Genomic DNA, 18,531 nt, shown 5'->3' on the forward strand with positions numbered 1-18,531 from the left:
TCTAGCATTGAGTAGCATTACCTTCAGATTTTGCATGTTTGTACCTGTTACGGTGGTGGTTTTGTCCCTTGAACTTTGCCTAAAAAAGGCACTATAGGGGTGGCAAGAGTCTTTGCCAGTAACATGAATCCCAGGGGTGACAGGTGCAGACCATCTCTGGCAAAGCATTGTGGTCTGTCGATCATGTCATCCAGGCAGACAGATACTGGATCCCCTCTGAATGACACCAGAAGCTTAGCCAATTGTTGAAGTCAATCATTTTGTCCTTATATTGTGGTATCATTCTGGGTGAAGGCAGGATGCTAATCAGGGCTAGGGTCATACCTGCGTGGGCCACATGATCTGAGAGCTCTTCCATGTCTCTTTTCATGTAGTCCAGGGAGGTACGTCTCAAGTCATTCACTCCAACATGGGCAATGACAGAGTCATATTTGTACTTGTTGTGGAGTGACTTGAGTGCATGATTTATGTGACAGACCCTGGCACCGGGCAGGCATCTCACTGTAATTTTCTCCTTGTTCAGTCTGGTGAGTGGGACATCAGTGTGCCTGACTATAGAGTCACCTATGACTAAAGTGTTAGGTATGTTGTCTTGCCTTAGGGGCTGTTGCTGAGTGGCACACCGGTGTTGTGAGCTATGTGACACTTTGGTTGTGAATGGTGTTTGTTTGCATTTCAGCTTTGGAGGTCCTGTTGCTTGTGCAGGTTACAGTTAAGGGTCTCCGCATATGTGGATTTAGTGTTGTTATGTGTGGGTGTTGGTGTGAGTTTAGAAGGGCTATGTGTTGCTTGAGTTGTAGTGTGGGTGTTAACCTCCTCTTGACTGTCTAGCACAATCTTGGGTGGAGAGAGAGCTTTGCTTCCAGTTTGGCTACGTAAGTGCATCTCTCACAGGTTGTAGTGTTGGGTGGTAGGAGGAGAGGGTTGTCTGTGTACATGAGGCATTGCTGCATTGTCCTTGTATACCCAGATTCACCAGGTGGACAGGAGAAATCAATGGAAGCTGACGCTTGGACATACCTGGTTTGGTGCTTTTTTTTTTGAAACGTACAGGAGCTGTTTTCCCTTACCTTAGTAAGGTACTTTGCAATTATATGATGTTTAGTGCCTATGATTAATTTCTCCTTATTAATAAGGAGAGTTAAGTGCTTGTATCAGTTTAAGGCTTCCTAGTGCTTTCCAGCAGGTATTAGAGCAAGTGCTAGTCACAGAGATGCTTAAAGGTAAGATGAAAAAAAAAATAGTTTATCCTAAACACTGCAGTGTGCACTAGAGAAGTTAGATGTGAAAGTAGGTAACTTAAGTTTTACCTGTCTAAAAAGTTAAGTTTTAGTGGAGAGTCACTATTTTTAAAACAGCGAGATAGATTTCGCTTTTGTATTCCTGTACTATGGAATACAGTAGAATGGCCAATAAATTTAAATAGTTGAGAGGGTGATTTCACAAAATGATAATTTAGTGCTTACTCACACAAGCCAGTGAAAGCAGAGAGGAAATGAGATATATGGTCAAATTAACATAAGAGGCAGACAACTAGAAAGACAGTGGTATTTAAGAACACAACAGTGATAGGGTGAGGGTGGTGAAAAATTTCTGCCTGACTCATAAGAAACAGAGCTGTGGGGTCTTTTGAAGTTTTAATATGCAGTTAAAAGCAGAACACAAGCAAATAACAAGGTAAAGAAAACAAATCACAGCACTCAAAATATAAAAAGGCAATAAATTAATACAAAATACAACAAATAAAAAGCAAATCAACCTTTCCCTCACAGCAAAGTGTAGCAGAGTCTGGGTGAGCCTTTCCAATAAAGCTCTGAAATGTTTTATTTTATCCCTTAAATATAAGGTTTAGTTCCTAGCTACACCCCCTCAGTTCACAAATGATTAACCTTAAGTGACCTCTTCTGTCTTATATGACTCCTTAATTGATCAGTTCTAATTTCTGCCTGACTCACAAGAGACAGAGCAGTGGGGCCTTTTGAAGTTTTAATATGCAGTTAAAAGCAGAACACAAGCAAAACACAAGGTAAAGAAAACAAATCACAGCACTCAAAATATAAAAAGGCAATAATCTAATACAAAATGCAACAAATAAAAAGCACAAGCAATCATGAATGAAGGCATATAGTTTCCTCTGTGCAAATAATAAGCCACAAATGAGAAGTAATCAGCAAATCTGTACTGACTTTACATTTAAAGACTAGAGAAGTTAATGTTTAAGTCCAAAATCACAGTCTCATTCTTACCACTCTATTATTATTCTTGGAGCATAACACCGCTCACAGAAGTAACCAGTTATCCCACTACATTAGCTGTCATAATAAAGGAGCTAATGATTGCCAGACTACGTACGGCAATGGCTGAAACAGTGTCTGCAGTCTTAAAGGTGGCTTTGAAGTGCACTGAATTAATGATTTGCCACAGATCTGCCACTGTTGGATCAGGAGTGCTAAAGGCTTTTGATTCTTCCTTAATTCCAGAATCTACTCACACCAAGAAAGTGATCTGATGTTTTCACCCCTGAAGAGAACAATGTTTGCCTCACTACAAAGTTCATAGGTTCATACATAAATACTAGGCTGATTATTACAAGCATAGCCTATAACCAGAGGTTGGAATCAAACTTCTATCTGTAAAGTAAAGACCTTAACCCTTCCACACACACACACACACACACACACACACACACACACACACACACACACACACACACACATATATATATATGTATATATATATATATATATATATATATATATATATATATATATATATATATATATGTATATATTAGTGGCTTGAGACACAGAGACATCAAGGGGTTTTGCTTTTTACTTTGTGAAGATCTATGAAATCTGTGACTTGGCCTCCTGCATCACCTTACTAATACCTGCTAACCCTAACCCTGCCACTGCCCATATCCTTTACCCTAATTCTACACATTGCCTTTCAAAAACCCTTTCTGTAACACTACTAATATTCAGACAAATTTTGTCTAGCAGTGTGGTATGGTTTTGGCTGTCTGAGAACAAAAGGAAACTATATGCCTTCATTCATGATTGTTTGTGCTTTAGATGTTTGGAGTTTTTCGAAATGTTTAATTTTGAAATGCTGGCATTGCCCACTTCAGCATTGCTACATTTGCATTTTGATAATTCAACAAATACTCATGTGTGTGTGTGTGCGCGCGTGCGCGCATGTGTGTGTGTGCGTGTGTGTGTGTGTGTGTGTGTGTGTGTGTGTGTGTGTGTGTGTGTGTGTGTGTGTGCATGCGTATGTGATTACATTTTTTCATTTTGTCTGACATGCTAAATGGCCAATACATAAATGATTGATCATAATATGCTGAATGCATTTCACCAAAAATACCATTACCCAAAAACTTGTTGGTCATAAAAGGAAATACATTTCCTTTTCTGATTTACAATCCAGTTTTGTCGGTATGATGGTAGTGTTATGGATGTTTTTTTTTTCTAAGGTAGGATACATGGTCAGAGATAGGTGCGGGTTCGGGTTAGCTTTAGGATAAGCACACATTATTAAATGTGCAGGGGGCTATAAATAGTTAACTTTTCATTACATTAGCATACATTTAAATGATGCTGAAACACTGACTGCATAAATGAGCAAATAAGAAAATTAATTAAATCTATACCAACTGCTGAAGGAAAATACAGGGCCTCACAACACTACAAGCACACATACACCAAACTCAGTAGTAATGAAACAAAATATTAAACAAAACATGCATTATATAGGGGCTCTATTTGTCATACTCACAACCTCTGCATCCCCTTTCTTATATATACTAACTGCACAGTCACACAACTGTGAGAAAACAGCAAACAAACACACAGTGCTTCAGTGATCAAATTAGGTTCAACTGCAACACTATTTGACTAACAATTTCAGTGAGTTGTGAAACCTGTTACACCCACTGACAAAAGAAGCATTTGATATCCTGCCCTTCAGTCATACATAGGACTTAAACATTCACTTTTTTATACAAACTGGTGTGTGTGTATGTGTGTGTGTTTAATCAAATGGTAGTGGTGGTTTTCACTTCTGGAAATGTTGAGGCTGGAAACAATTACTTTTATTATATGTGAGGCTTGTTTACATGCAAGTAAATTGGGTTATTTTTCTAATGATTAAGCTTTTAGATATACGGAAAGTGTCACGAGTAGGGGTAATAATGTGTGTAGGAATGCAGGAAAGAGTATATGAGCAAGGCAAGGAGATAAGCTGTGTGTGTGTGTGTGTGTGTGTGTGTGTGTGTGTGTGTGTGTGTGTGTGTGTGTGTGTGTGTGCGCGCGTGTGTGCGTGTGTGTGTATATGTATGTACGTGTGGATTTTCATGTTGTGTAGTGATACTGTTAGGGAAAGGGTTATGTCTAAGGTAATACGTAGTACTGGGTTCAGGGGCAGCAGCAGGGTTAGGGTAAGAGTTGCCAGTCATGAATAAGATGGTACATGGGGCAACTGGAATTTATTTAATCACCTGACCTTATAATAATTCAAATAATTCACTTACTTTGATCTTCTTGCCTAAACTCTTGCAGAGTCCTCTACCTTAAGCTTTCCAATGAGAATGAAGCTCGTGGGCATATGATTTCAAATAATGCAGCACAGTTATTGACTTGTTATCTTACATGTAATTTTACTAATTTGATGATCCACTTATACTAGCTGCCAAGATGGTATTTAAGAAGTATTTATTTATTTGTTTGCTTGTTTATTTATTTATTTATTTATTCATTCATTTATTTTACCTTACAGAGCCTATATAACCTGATACTTACAAAGAACTTTTGGCACTCTATTTTCTGACTTGGTCCCTCAAGTTATCAGAGGTATGGCTGATAGCTGTACGAGGGTCAATCTGGAAAAATCTTTTAAGTAGTCTTTTTCATATAGTATATTTGTACTTGCATTTGGAGCATTAGTGTGATTTCAGTGTTTTTTCCTGTGAAGTGAATGCTTGGATTAAACTATTTTACAGCTGAAAAGCTTTGTTCCTTGGTGTTTTTATCCTGTGGATTTCTGTGGACTACACTGTTAAATCAACAACTACAAGGGTTGACTAAGTCGTCCTGTCTGTAAGCTTCATTGTGTTTTCTTCCAGGGTCTTGGGATATGTTTTTTTAGTTACTTTTTTGACCTGTTGGCAGTTTTTGGTCATTTACTAGTCTTTTTCTTATCCTACCCCAGTCGTCTAAAATTAATTACATTTTCCTAATTTATTCATGCCACTCTGAGACCTAATTCATGAGTTTGATTGAAGTATGATTCTTTAAAGAATTTATTTCAATCCTTCTCAAGTAGCTGTTTTAATTTTAATATCTTTTAATATTTACTTTTTTTCTTACCATACGTATTTTTATTCTTTTTGTATAAGGCTTTGTTATTTTGACTCTGTGGCTGCACAATGCTTACACTTTGAAGTATTTACTTATTTAAATAGTGCATTAAAATTTATATTTTTTGCTGAAGCATAATACTGTTTACAAGCATTGAATAGTTTAAATAATGCTTTGAAATTAATACCTTGGAAAATGAGTAAGACACTATAACAAAGTTTGCTTGTAATACTTTAATGTACTGCACAGTTCATGCAATGAAAATTATTACTGTCTTTTTCTCACTGAGGTAATAGGGTAGTTGCCCTTGTGGGCCATTTTAAGCATAGTTAATTTCACTCCGTGAGAATCAACTCCTGCACTTCTTGTCTGTGAGATACACACTTTAACCATTATGGCAATCCTTAATCCCCTGGTAGTACAATTCCATCATACATTACCTGACTTATTCAATGTCGCAGCAGGTAAGTAATCTGCAGGCAATACTTTAAAATTAATATTTTGTACAGCTTCACAGAATGACTCTTTGTGATGATCTGAAAAATAAGTAAGTAAATAAATACATGTTGTAGCAAACAGAATGTCAAAAGTCCAAATGCAAAGCATTAATAAAAGAAGAGCCAAACTATTATTTGCATAAATCAAACCAAGTCCATTTATGAGCCTAGAGATGATTATGTTTTGAAAGAAATACAAAATATGAATTTAAAAGCAAGATTTATGCATTTAAAATCTTAATTTTCATGTATCTCTGGGGAAAGTTATCACACTGTTTCTAGCAAACAGGACTAAAGTTGTTTGAAAAATGTACAAGTGTTTTATCAAAAACCATTGGGATGGCAGTAGCTCAGGATAGTGCACAAACTGTGATACAGAATTGCCACAGGAAACAAGATTAAAGTAGTTTAACGTGTACTTAAAAAAAAACAGGTAAGAAGGACATGAACATATATGTATATGTATATGTGTATATATATATATATATATATATATATATATATATATATATATATATATATATATATATATATATATATCTAAGACAAACAGGTGTTCAGGAATGCAAGCACAAGCAAAGGCTGATATATTCCAGCCATGTGTTGTATAATCATCTTAGGCTCCTTGCCTGGTAAAGGAATGTGAGCTATATTGTCTTCCAATTACAGCCCCAATATGAGATAAAAAATGTGATTCGGTTTTGTGAAAGGTCACTATTTATTGCATTTTGACTACCACACCTCCAACTAAAAACTTATTGTTTTGATGGTTTTAGCAGCAACATAGGTGTTTATATATTTTTTACAATTATTGAAAATATTTAATTGTGCAGCACTTAAACAAGATGAACCAAGTTAGACTCGGGGGGGGGTACTCAATGAAAAAAAATTCTGGCTGCAGTATGGCCCTGGTCTTTCTATTTCATTCCCCTCAGTCATCAGGGCATTCACAGCCCAGTGTTGAAGAGGTTTTCCTGTCTGGAGGGATGAGGCCTACCCAGCAAAGTGACATATCCTAAATACCCCTCAAAAGTGGTGACCCACCAGGAAAGAAGGCATTATGGAGGATATATGGGACCACTTCTTTTAATACAAACTGGTTCAGCCTTTCAGCTGGGTTATTTCCCAGTAGTGAAGACATTTGAGGAAGCCATTATTAAATAGTGTCATTTAAGTGACACTAATTGTTCCAGGGACAGGAGTGCACTCTATAAGCACAAGAAGGTTCACCCTGCAGTTAAGTTTGTATTCATAGGAACAGATCAAATAATTTATGGTGCAGCTGAGGATGTTGTAAAAACCCTTTATTAGATTCTAAAGAAAGGTTTTGGATACCTAAAACTGGTGCACTGTATTCATATGGTCTCTATGAACAGACACATTCAAACTGTATATTTGTATAAAGAAGACAAAAGATATATGGTCTTATTATACTTGACTAAACTGAGCTAGTCTGCTATTGGAAGCTAAGTAGAGTTGGGACTGGTTATCATTTGGATGTGACAATGCCTGGTAATACCTGCTTTCATGCCATACTACTTGGGTGCTGTTAAAAAACAATTGTTTTGCCTGCTACTGGTGTTTACTTATTGCATGAATTATGGCATTTAATAAAAATAATTGATTGTTCCAATTATTCAGATACTGGTCTCGATGAACATTTAGAATGTGCATAAAGAATCAAAAAAGTGAGTGGTCATATTTCAAAGAATGAGTCTGATCTTGTCAGATTTAGTAGCTAAGCAGCATCAGGCTTGGTTAGTATTTGGATGTGAGACCAAATGGTAAAGCTTCTTTTGACACCATACTGCTTGTGTGTTTTGCACGCTGTTGGTGTTTATTTATTTAACATTTGTTAATCAAGAAAGTCCGACTTGGAACAAAGCCAATTTTCAGCAGAGGCCCAGGGAGAAACACTACAGATACATGCTTTTGCAATGTGGGAGGAAACCCACATGAACGCAGGAAGGACATGCAGACTCCTCACAGAAGGCACTCCAGCTGAAAATTAAACCAGAGAACCTCTTGGTGTGAGGTGACAACGGTACCACTACACCACTGCGCCATCCTTTATCACATGATCTGGGGTGTAATATAAAAGGAAGGGATTGTTTCATCTATTTAGATACTAACAAAGCTTGTATAAGTGAAACCAGATTATCTTTTTCTAACTGCAACCAACTGATAAAAGTTTGATTTTTTATTATTCCAGACTGTTAGTTTACTGTTTTATTTTGTTTTACATGAAATACATTTTTTCAGTGCACCTGGTATGTAAAATTATTCCATGTAATATTTATACATACACATATAGGTTCCATGTTTATGGTCAAATGTCTGTTTGGTTGACAGCTGCTTAGTCAGCTGTTGATGACTGACTAAACTGCTCGTCAACAGGTGTCCAAAAGCAAACAATTCCTAGAGTTGGATAATACACCCTTGCTCAATGTTTGTGCATTCTTGGAGTAAGTATATATTATGAGCAGGTGGTGGGGGCACAACCCCCCCCCCCATGGGGGTGTAGGGGGGCTTGTCACCCTGCAAAAAACAATACTTAGGATCATCATAGGATTATAGGAAGTTACTAGGCTATTGGCCCTGAAGCCCTTACAAGCCTAGCCAAGAATTTAGCCAATGTTCCTACAAGTCAGCACCCTATGCCACTGTCCGGCAGGGACACAGATGGAATCCCAGAGGTGTATTTTCCGTTCTGAATCCAGTTATCCAGGTTGCACTTAAAAAGGTTTAATGAGGTACTGGCTTTACTGGAGAGGGAGTGTATTCCACAAAAGGGGAAGTCTCTGAGGCACAAATCTGTCCCACCAACAAGTTCTACTGATGTCACACACCAGGTCAAGGTTTTGCATGCAGGTTACTCGAGTGGAGCTTGACTTGTGGATATACAGCAGTCCCATCAGGGCAGGGTCAGAGATTGCTTTGTATGCCAGACAGAGGTCACCTCTGAGGAGTCTGTAGGAGAGTGAGTAAAGGGATAGGGCTTTTAGCCTATCTGTGTAAGGTAGATGTTTTAGGCCCTGGTTTCTCCAGCTGAGGAAGCTCTGTGATCTCTCCAGCTGCTGCATGTGTTTTGTGAAATACATGCCGAAAGGGGCATTGTACTCAATAATGGGTCTTATAAGGGAAGAATACAGGGATGTTATGACCACCTTGTCCCTGGATGAGATACCCTTATCAATGAGGATGGCCATGTAGAAATCTTTCTGTACAATGGAGGCAATATGGTGGTCAAAAGTCAGTTTGCTATCAACCTGGGTGGGAAAATAAACAATCTGGAAGCACTGCTGTGGCTGCAAATTCTTTATTTCATCTCAATCTGGTACCTTGGCTCCATCAACCTTCTAAATAATAACTTCATACAATTTCATCAGCCTTTTTATATCCTCTTAATTATTGTGTTGATAAGTTTAAATACATTCAATTAATTCCAAATTTAAACAACTACTGCCCAAACCTTAAAGGTGTACTCCCAATAAATACCAATACACACAATATAAACATACATTTAAGTATCAACATACAATTTCATTATACTTATTCTCTGTAATAATTCCAACCTATGATAAATATTAATAAATATTAACTGCTATACACTCATATTTTTAATATTCTTACGTTCATCACACTACATATTTCATCATTAAATGCTTTTTCATATAATTTCATCTTTTATGCAAACAGATACTCATAACCTCATCTTTATGTATATTTAATTTCATTTTCGTGAATTTCTAATCTCCTTTCAAATGACGTACACAATGAATTATTAATTCATTAAATAAACAAACATGGATTCTAAACATCCCAATTAATTTCTAAGTTTAACCCCCTCGGGTATAAAGTGCCTAAGTTCATTATAGTTTTTGTTTCTAACTTTACCAATTTTCGTTTGAATTCATCTCCCCCCATATTTTTGCAACCATAAGGTTGTGCCAGAATACTAAAGAAAAAACTATCAGTGTTTCTCATATGAGCCATGCAAAATTGCTCAGCCACTGGGCTCTCCATTCTCCTATTTCTTATATCCCCTTTATTTAATGAATTAATAATTCATTGTGTACGTCATTTGAAAGGAGGTTAGAAATTCACGAAAATTAAATTAAATATACATAAAGATGAGGTTATGAGTATTTGTTTGCATAAAAGATGAAATTATATGAAAAAGTATTTAATGATGAAATATGTAGTGTGATGAATGTAAGAATATTAAAAATATGAGTGTATAGCAGTTAATATTTATTAATATTTATGATAGGTAGGAATTATTATAGAGAATAAGTATAATGAAATTGTATGTTGATACTTAAATGTATGTTTATATTGTGTGTATTGGTATTTATTGGGAGTACACCTTTAAGGTTTGGATAGTAGTTGTTTAAATTTGGAATGAATTGAATGTATTTAAACTCATCAACGCAATAATTAAGGGGATATAAAAAGGCTGCTGAAATTGTATGAAGTTATTCCTTAGAAGGCTGATGAAGCCAAAGTACCAGAATGAGATGAAATAAAGAGTTTGCAGCCACAGCAGTGTTTCCAGACTGTTTATTTTTCCAATTGAGGAGAATTCCTGTGTTCCCTTTGGGGGAATCTTGGTGTGTTTTTTCATAATATCAACCTGGGTGCCCAAGTCCCTCAAGACTGATTGCATGCCTAGTGCCTTATTATCAATGTGATAATTTGTGGGGATGTCACTCTCCCCAAAAGGGATGGTGATGCATTTTTGGCAATTTTGGCATTTTCTTCTTGTTTTTTTTTAACTTAAACTTTGCATGTGTTAAGGCTGTTTCTCAGAGCATGCATAGTTGTTGTCAATATTGTTTTTGTTCAGATTTAGCATGCCGATGTTTGGTGTATTAAATGTATGGTAATACATCTATATATATATATATATATATATATATATATATATATATATATATATATATATATATATATATATATATATGTATATATATATATATATATATGTGTGTGTGTATATATATATATATATATATATGTGTGTGTGTATATATATATATATATATATATATATATATACATGTATATGTATGTATAAATAATGTTTGTTTTAAATTGTTCTTTTAAGACATATCATCCAAAGTATAAGCAGAAAGCTGAGCCTAAAACTAACAGTATCACTGTATACTGACCTGCAGCCATTTTTTTTGTTGATGCGATTTTAAAGATTCTGCTTGTATGAATATCCTAGAAAGCATGTAGATGAAAGAAGTCCACATCATGCATAATTTTGCCAATGCACAGCTCTCTGTCTTGAAAGCACATTCTAGAAATCTGGCCTCAGCAGGTGATAGCTTCTTTGATTTCTCTCTTAACCCTAGGACAACATTTTCTACTAAAATACAGTTTGAATGCAAAACTGTTCTGCCTGCTTTTATACTTTGCATTTGTATTTCAGTTGTTATGCTTTAGGTAATCCGAAACATTCTAACTGATGTCATTTTATTTGATAGAAATTTTTGTTGCCTTGAACATGGTCTACATTGATGCATACAAGAAATAATGTGAAATGCTGATTTAAGCACACACTGGAAATGTTGCTGATACATGCAAAAAAGGGTACTTAATTATCTACACAAAGTGTATACCAGTGCTAATCATAGTTTGTGTTTCAGGTTGCAGGGCATGAAAATCTTTTTTCCACTCCTGGACTAATTCATTGCTAGTGAGTTTTTGTTCTATATAAGTAAATCTGTTGGCAACCCACTATCAAAAAGTGGAAGTACATGTCTTACCTGCAAATCTGATAATTTCTGGTATGTGCAAGTGGCATTTTGACTCATCTGATATTAAATTTTAAATGTATTTTTTGTCTGCAGCTTGGATAGTCTACCAATATAAACTTTTATCACAAATGCTTACGTCTCCTACCTAATAACGTAGTTGAGTTTGAAAACATTTGCTGAATGCCATTTTAACAGTCTTTTGTTGGACATGCTTTTTGGTGTTATTATGCCACTGCCTTTTAGTTTGTAATATTTATTTAACATTTGTCCCCATTCTGATTACTTTTCCTGGTTTATTTAATTGGTCAGACTTTTTTCCATCTGATTCTACAATTTAGTATGAAACCATAGGTTTCCATGTTTGAAGGAGTACCTTAACTAATTATGAGCAGGTAAAGCAGTGCATAATTCCATTAGTAATTACAAAAGCAGTACATGTCTTATTACTATCCCTGTATTGCTAGTGGCTTCTTAATCCTTCACTGTCTTCTTGCCATCCTGGTACATTGAGTTCTCTATCTGTGGACTTCTGCCTCCTCATCCTTTCCCCCTGCCATAGCCTGGCATTTCTAGTATATTAATCCATTTAAGTTCACACATAGTCAAGACAATCTAAAGAACAGGCATTAAACATAATGCACATTTAATAACTAAGAGAGAGAGAGAGAGAGAGACAGAGACAAGTTACTTTGGATATCCACATTCCGCCTCCACCCCTGGACAAGAACACCACTGTGAAAAACCTTTCAAAAGCAAACTTCACGTTACTTAAGACTGAGGGGGAAAGTTTCAAAGCCCCCATGCTGAAGGATAACACTGTCCAAGCTGCAAAAATCTTTACTAATGCATTCTACAGGCACCTACAAGAATGCATGGATCATGCCATCCCAAGCAAAACCAAGACTCACTCTTCCAAGAAAAGGAAACCAGTCTGGTGGACTCCTGCCATAAACAAGCTATACAATAGGAGTGAAACTAGCCATGCTAGGACTTATTCCATTTCCCTTGTTCATGCTCCTGGATATAAACTGGTCTTTAAAATCAGATTTATATTATGAAACCATAGGTTTCCATGTTTGAAGGAGTACCTTAACTAATTATGAGCAGGTAAAGCAGTGCATAATTCCATTAGTAATTACAAAAGCAGTACATGTCTTATTACTATCCCTGTATTGCTAGTGGCTTCTTAATCCTTCACTGTCTTCTTGCCATCCTGGTACATTGAGTTCTCTATCTGTGGACTTCTGCCTCCTCATCCTTTCCCCCTGCCATAGCCTGGCATTTCTAGTATATTAATCCATTTAAGTTCACACATAGTCAAGACAATCTAAAGAACAGGCATTAAACATAATGCACATTTAATAACTAAGAGAGAGAGAGAGAGAGACAGAGACAAGTTACTTTGGATATCCACATTCCGCCTCCACCCCTGGACAAGAACACCACTGTGAAAAACCTTTCAAAAGCAAACTTCACGTTACTTAAGACTGAGGGGGAAAGTTTCAAAGCCCCCATGCTGAAGGATAAAACTGTCCAAGCTGCAAAAATCTTTACTAATGCATTCTACAGGCACCTACAAGAATGCATGGATCATGCCATCCCAAGCAAAACCAAGACTCACTCTTCCAAGAAAAGGAAACCAGTCTGGTGGACTCCTGCCATAAACAAGCTATACAATAGGAGGAAGAAACTAGTACACAATTGCTAGGCACCTCTCACTCTGCCCAGCACTCCCCTGATGGTGTCTATGGGCCATCTTAGAAGCATAACACCCCTGTGTCTTTGAAAATACAGTACTTTATATTGCCATGGAATAAGACAGAAAAAACTGTAAGGTAGCCAGTTTTAACAATAATACTTGTAATAGCAGTTAATAAGGCTGCATACCTGTTAAAGTCAATGCATGCCAAAAATACCTATGCCATGAGTGAAGTATAAGAAGTGCATACAGATAACAGTTTAATCCTCTAATGCATATATATATATATATATATATATATATATATACATACATACATATAAATATATATATATACACACACACACACACACACACACACACACACACACACACACACACACACACACACACATATATATATATATATATATATATATATATATATATATATATATATATATAAACCAGTTTTCTTTGTAACATGTGAACAAATCTAACATGTACCTGAAAAATACAAGCACACCTTAGCAACATCAGAAGACTTCTGTGCAGATAAATTTAAAGGAATCTCAATCCTCTGTGTTCTACAAATACACAAGGCCTCTCACCGTCAAGTTCCCTAGCTACACAGTTACCTTGCTGTGGTATAGATTCATGCCTCTGAACACAGTGAAGATGCAAATGAGGTGTGAACTCAGAATTGCTGAATCCCAAACTTTTAGATTTGTGTACCAGATGTAAACATAGTGTAAACACTACCCTAATTAACAATTCAGACTCCCTACCTGCAGTGGGTCTGTCAGCCAGAATACACTTACAATGTGCAGAAACTATTGTAGCAAGGTTTTAAATGGAAGTGAGCAGCAAAAATTTCTCAGTTTCTGTTCACTAATATCCAAACTCCCCTGCCTTTGTTGAAAAATGTATAAATGTATATTATTATCATTTAATATTTTCTTACATTTTAAGAACAATGAAACAAAATGCCTTATAAATTGCATGTCTAAGATTACTGCTCAGATAAGGGAAGAATGAGTACAGTACAAAGAGATGACAAAGCTGTGCTGCTGCAAAATACTCATAAATGGTTGTGTGATCTGTCATTGCACTAAATATGTAACTAACACATGTACAAACAATTAAAAGTATACTAGTGCTATATGTTTTGTTAATACTGTGGATGAAATGTGACTTACTTGTATGCACAATGATTTCCATTCCTGCTGCAAAGCTTTTTCTGTGGTAAAGAGGGATAAGACATCCTTCCTGTATTTTGTAGGTTCATTGGTGTGATATTTGAAATCCAGACTTGTGTAAGAAACTGTAACATGTACTAAAGTTTATTTTGTAATGCTATTTATGTTGTTTCTGATTATTATTATTATTTTATAATGTTAATATTTCCGCTGCTCGCGGCTTAGCACAAACACAGTGAAATGGATAAATCAAATAAATTTCATGTAATGTACTTCTATGATAAAGTCTTCATAAATACACCCTTGAATCAAGTGTGTGCATGTAGCACACCTGGTGAACACAATGAGCTACACAGTATATCTGTAGATCATGGTTCAAGTCCCAGATTAGTCTATTAAGGATAAATCCTAATGAACACCCCTTTGAAGGATAATACAATGTATGCTTTGCCTATCACATTTACCCATTGCTTACCTTCATGCAAACATGGTCTAATGGCCCACACAAGAAGCAGACAGAACACCTGCAGACAGTAGCCAATTTCAAAATAGATGCATTGTATCCTATATGGTTTGCCACTGCTCAAACATGCTAATCAATGTTGCATGGTGGTCAGCACACATACAGGGTAATGAATGTAAAAATATACAGCTGCTACCTAGTTATTCATGTGGCAGCAGTTGTAAGATAATGGCTACAGTATAGGTGAGCCTGGGTCTAATCCAGCTGAGCCCAAACTTGTCTTACTGATGTTCCATTTTACTTTAAGATATATTACATGTGTAACTGTGGATATCAGTATAATTGTATTTGTACAATTATACAATTACAGAGCCAGAGTAACAGTTGTGCACTCACTTTTATATAATTTAAAACAAAGTAAACATAATTAAAAATAATAAGTATGTATAGCACTGGAGCTCATATGAATTAATGTGAGACTGTGGGTATATTAGCAATTATGTTTCTGTAATTGTAATTGTCTCTACTGGTGTTATATGGACTTCAGACCTCAGTGATACTCATTCACACAAGAATGTATAAACCAGGACCTTGTCAGGTCACACACATACATGGTTAACCCCTCAATATGTCATGTGTATTTATATATAACTAATGAACATGCATGACAAACACTTTTTCTGTGGCAAGAATGAAAAATCACCTATGTAGAAGAATATGTTTTGTCTGTGTTGCATAGGTTTGAATCCCACATTGTACAAATTACTCTTATCAGTGTGTAAAACCACACAAAAATGTGTCAGGTCATAAAATGTATACCCACAATACATCTGCAAAATTAAATCAAGTAACAGGTGCAGCAGCATCCAAAACAAAAACTAATGTCAACTGTTACATTACCCTTCTTAGTTCATAAACTGCCTTTCTCTGTGTTTGACACTGTTGTTCTCCACTTAATGTCACACAAACTTGGCTGGCATTGCTGTTTAGGTTTATGATAACATGAATTGGCAGGAAAATACTCAATGTTTGCTGTTTGCCCAGCTCAGACATGTCTGGAGGTAGAAAGGAAGGTGCCCAATTTAAGGCTCAAAGTTGGGGTGTGGAGGAGTCCAGAATTTTTATATGACTCCTTGTAAAGTGCCACAGCTGAAGGCTGTTGCAAGGGGATTTTACAGGGGCTCAGTGCAAATCTGAGGCTTGAAATAGTCTGGCCAAGGATGTCTCCAGTGCGACTGGCATTCCATGTATTGGAGAGCAGTACAAGCACCACTTTAATAACCTCAAAAGGTGCAAGTAGGATACACTCAACTAGTGGATGGCTATGTTTAGGACTGCTGACATCCCACAGTTGTGTAAGTATGCAGATAAAGATAATTTAAATTAGACAGAAAGCTACATATAGGCAAGACTGCTATGCATAATGTTCTTCTCTTGTTCTCTCCTTTTCATTCTATAGCCAACCAGGTGATAACAGTGAACAAGAAAGTCCATGCTGAGCATTTAGAAAGACAGAACAGCACAACAGAGCTATTATTTAATCTTAAGTACTGCTCTTCTGTACATTGATAGCAAATTAAGCATGCATATCTTAACTGTAAAAATCAAGACTGGATGCTTCAGTCTATAGTGCAAGCCAAATGCAGGGGTCAGTTGTAATACTGTAGTCAGAATTTGTGGGTTCAAATGCCACAAGTAATAAATATAATAGTAGAATAATTTAAAAACATTACAGAATAATTTCAGCAGAAGTGACATACATGCCATGCTATTAATTTAATCTGTATTATTTTATCAATATATGTAAAAGATATGCATATTGTAAGGATTACTTGGAGCAGTCATCAGTTACAGTTTTTAGTTGTTAAAAGGTATACTTAAATGTAAAAGTAGAAACAATTTTTTTATATTGTACTAATTCATTGTATGTCACATATGATGGTATTATCTCTTCTTTTCTCTTACCCCAACCCTTATCTCTCTTATTATATATATATATATATATATATATATATATATATATATATATATATATATATATATATATAGTCACAACATTTTGATGTCATCAATTTCTGACAATTCACAAGGTGCTTTACAGCACAAGGAGATAGGCCAACCCCTGTGGCTCAGCCTGCTCCTCCTCTACTGGCTCCTGTATGGATGCCCAGCACATCTGGGATCCAACCAGGCAGTACTGTCTCTACTGCTCCTGCACTATCTGGGCCCGCCACATCAGGTAGCATTACCCTGGCAGCTGGTGCAGCAGTACCCTCTGGGAGTATTGACAGAGGTGGGGATTATGTCACCTGACAAGAGATTTCAGGCTTGGTGTATGAGATTGTGGATAACACCACTGGTGAATGCCTCTGCTGGATGGAGAGGATGCTTTCAGTTATTGTGAGTTAATAAATATGTCAACACTCCAACAGCCAGCAGAGTAAAGGGACAGTGATAACAGATCTGTGGGTGAGGACTAGATTATCATTATCCCCATGTTTGACAGGCATGGGCACCCAATGTCCCCTCCCTATTCCCAATCATGGTGTCTCCCAATCTGTTGTGTCCCTAACAATCCCTGTGTCTTGTCTTGTTTGTCCTATTTGTCTGCATTCTCTTCCTCACCTACCCTACATACCTGACCCAGAAATACCTATGTCCCTTACTCAACATTCCTCTCTTACTGAAATAAATAATCCTTAATGGGCACCTGTCCCCAAAAAATCACTCCATACATAGCTCTCCACTTTGCACATGTCTTCTCAACACATTTTGATTTGGTCCAATTGGCTATACAACATGATCACACTATTGTCACCCCTCTTTGTTGAGGTGACAGTCCAAATTCAGCGAATATTCTATACATATTTTCATTTTACACTGTGGAAGAGGTGGATAGCTATGGTTCTTTCTTACCTCTATCCTCCATATTCCTATATTACTTTCCCTTTGTTCTTCCCCCTGCTTGCCTCCCATTTCACCTCTTTCCTATCTACCCCATTTTAACACTTTTAATCTGGTCAAAAAATAGAATCACATACCACACACACTTAAGTAAAAAAATCCCCAGTGAAACCCTTCACTTTTTGTCCTCTGCATTTGGGAGGAGTTTCACATCACAAACCAATTCCAAGTGACAGTGAATGTCTCTTCACGTCCTATGGCATGGTGTGGTTACCTCCGTACAAAGTTGCTTAAACTTGCTGCACTGAGGAAACACACAGTTAATGTAGAATTATTTAATTGCATTATGCATGTATATTGAAAATTATTAGATGCAGCTGGATTCAGACCCTGTGTCATGTGGTCTCAAAATAAATATCTTAATGCACTTACACCTACTGCCACTCAGTACCATCCAAAGTGCTGACTGCTATGCTTCTCTGCTTAATGTGTTTGTGCAGAGGTAAGCAAACCAATAGAACTCTCATAATTTTATCAGTTAAGCAGAGGCCCACATTTGCTCATCACTCAGCTATGCACATATGGGAAAACCAGTAGAAATACTTTAAGGTTAGACAATTTATGACACAGCATTTTCAATTTGAACTTTTTATGAATACCAT

At 36.4% G+C, this 18,531-nt stretch overlaps 1 protein-coding gene across 1 annotated transcript in view; it reads right to left on the reverse strand.

Annotated features, from left to right (window-relative positions):
• Positions 1 to 18,531, reverse strand: part of LOC122798187 (squalene monooxygenase-like) — a 1,523,743-nt gene that overhangs the window by 482,185 nt on the left and 1,023,027 nt on the right. Inside the window, exon 7 of the mRNA XM_044066934.1 lies at positions 5,801 to 5,896. Coding sequence (XP_043922869.1) covers positions 5,801 to 5,896 — 96 coding nt within the window. The remainder of the gene's footprint in view (positions 1 to 5,800; positions 5,897 to 18,531) is intronic.

The sequence above is a fragment of the Protopterus annectens genome, chromosome 3.part1, assembly GCF_019279795.1.
Source record: "Protopterus annectens isolate FY-2018-M chromosome 3.part1, PAN1.0, whole genome shotgun sequence".
Classification (NCBI taxonomy): Eukaryota; Metazoa; Chordata; order Ceratodontiformes; family Protopteridae; genus Protopterus; species Protopterus annectens.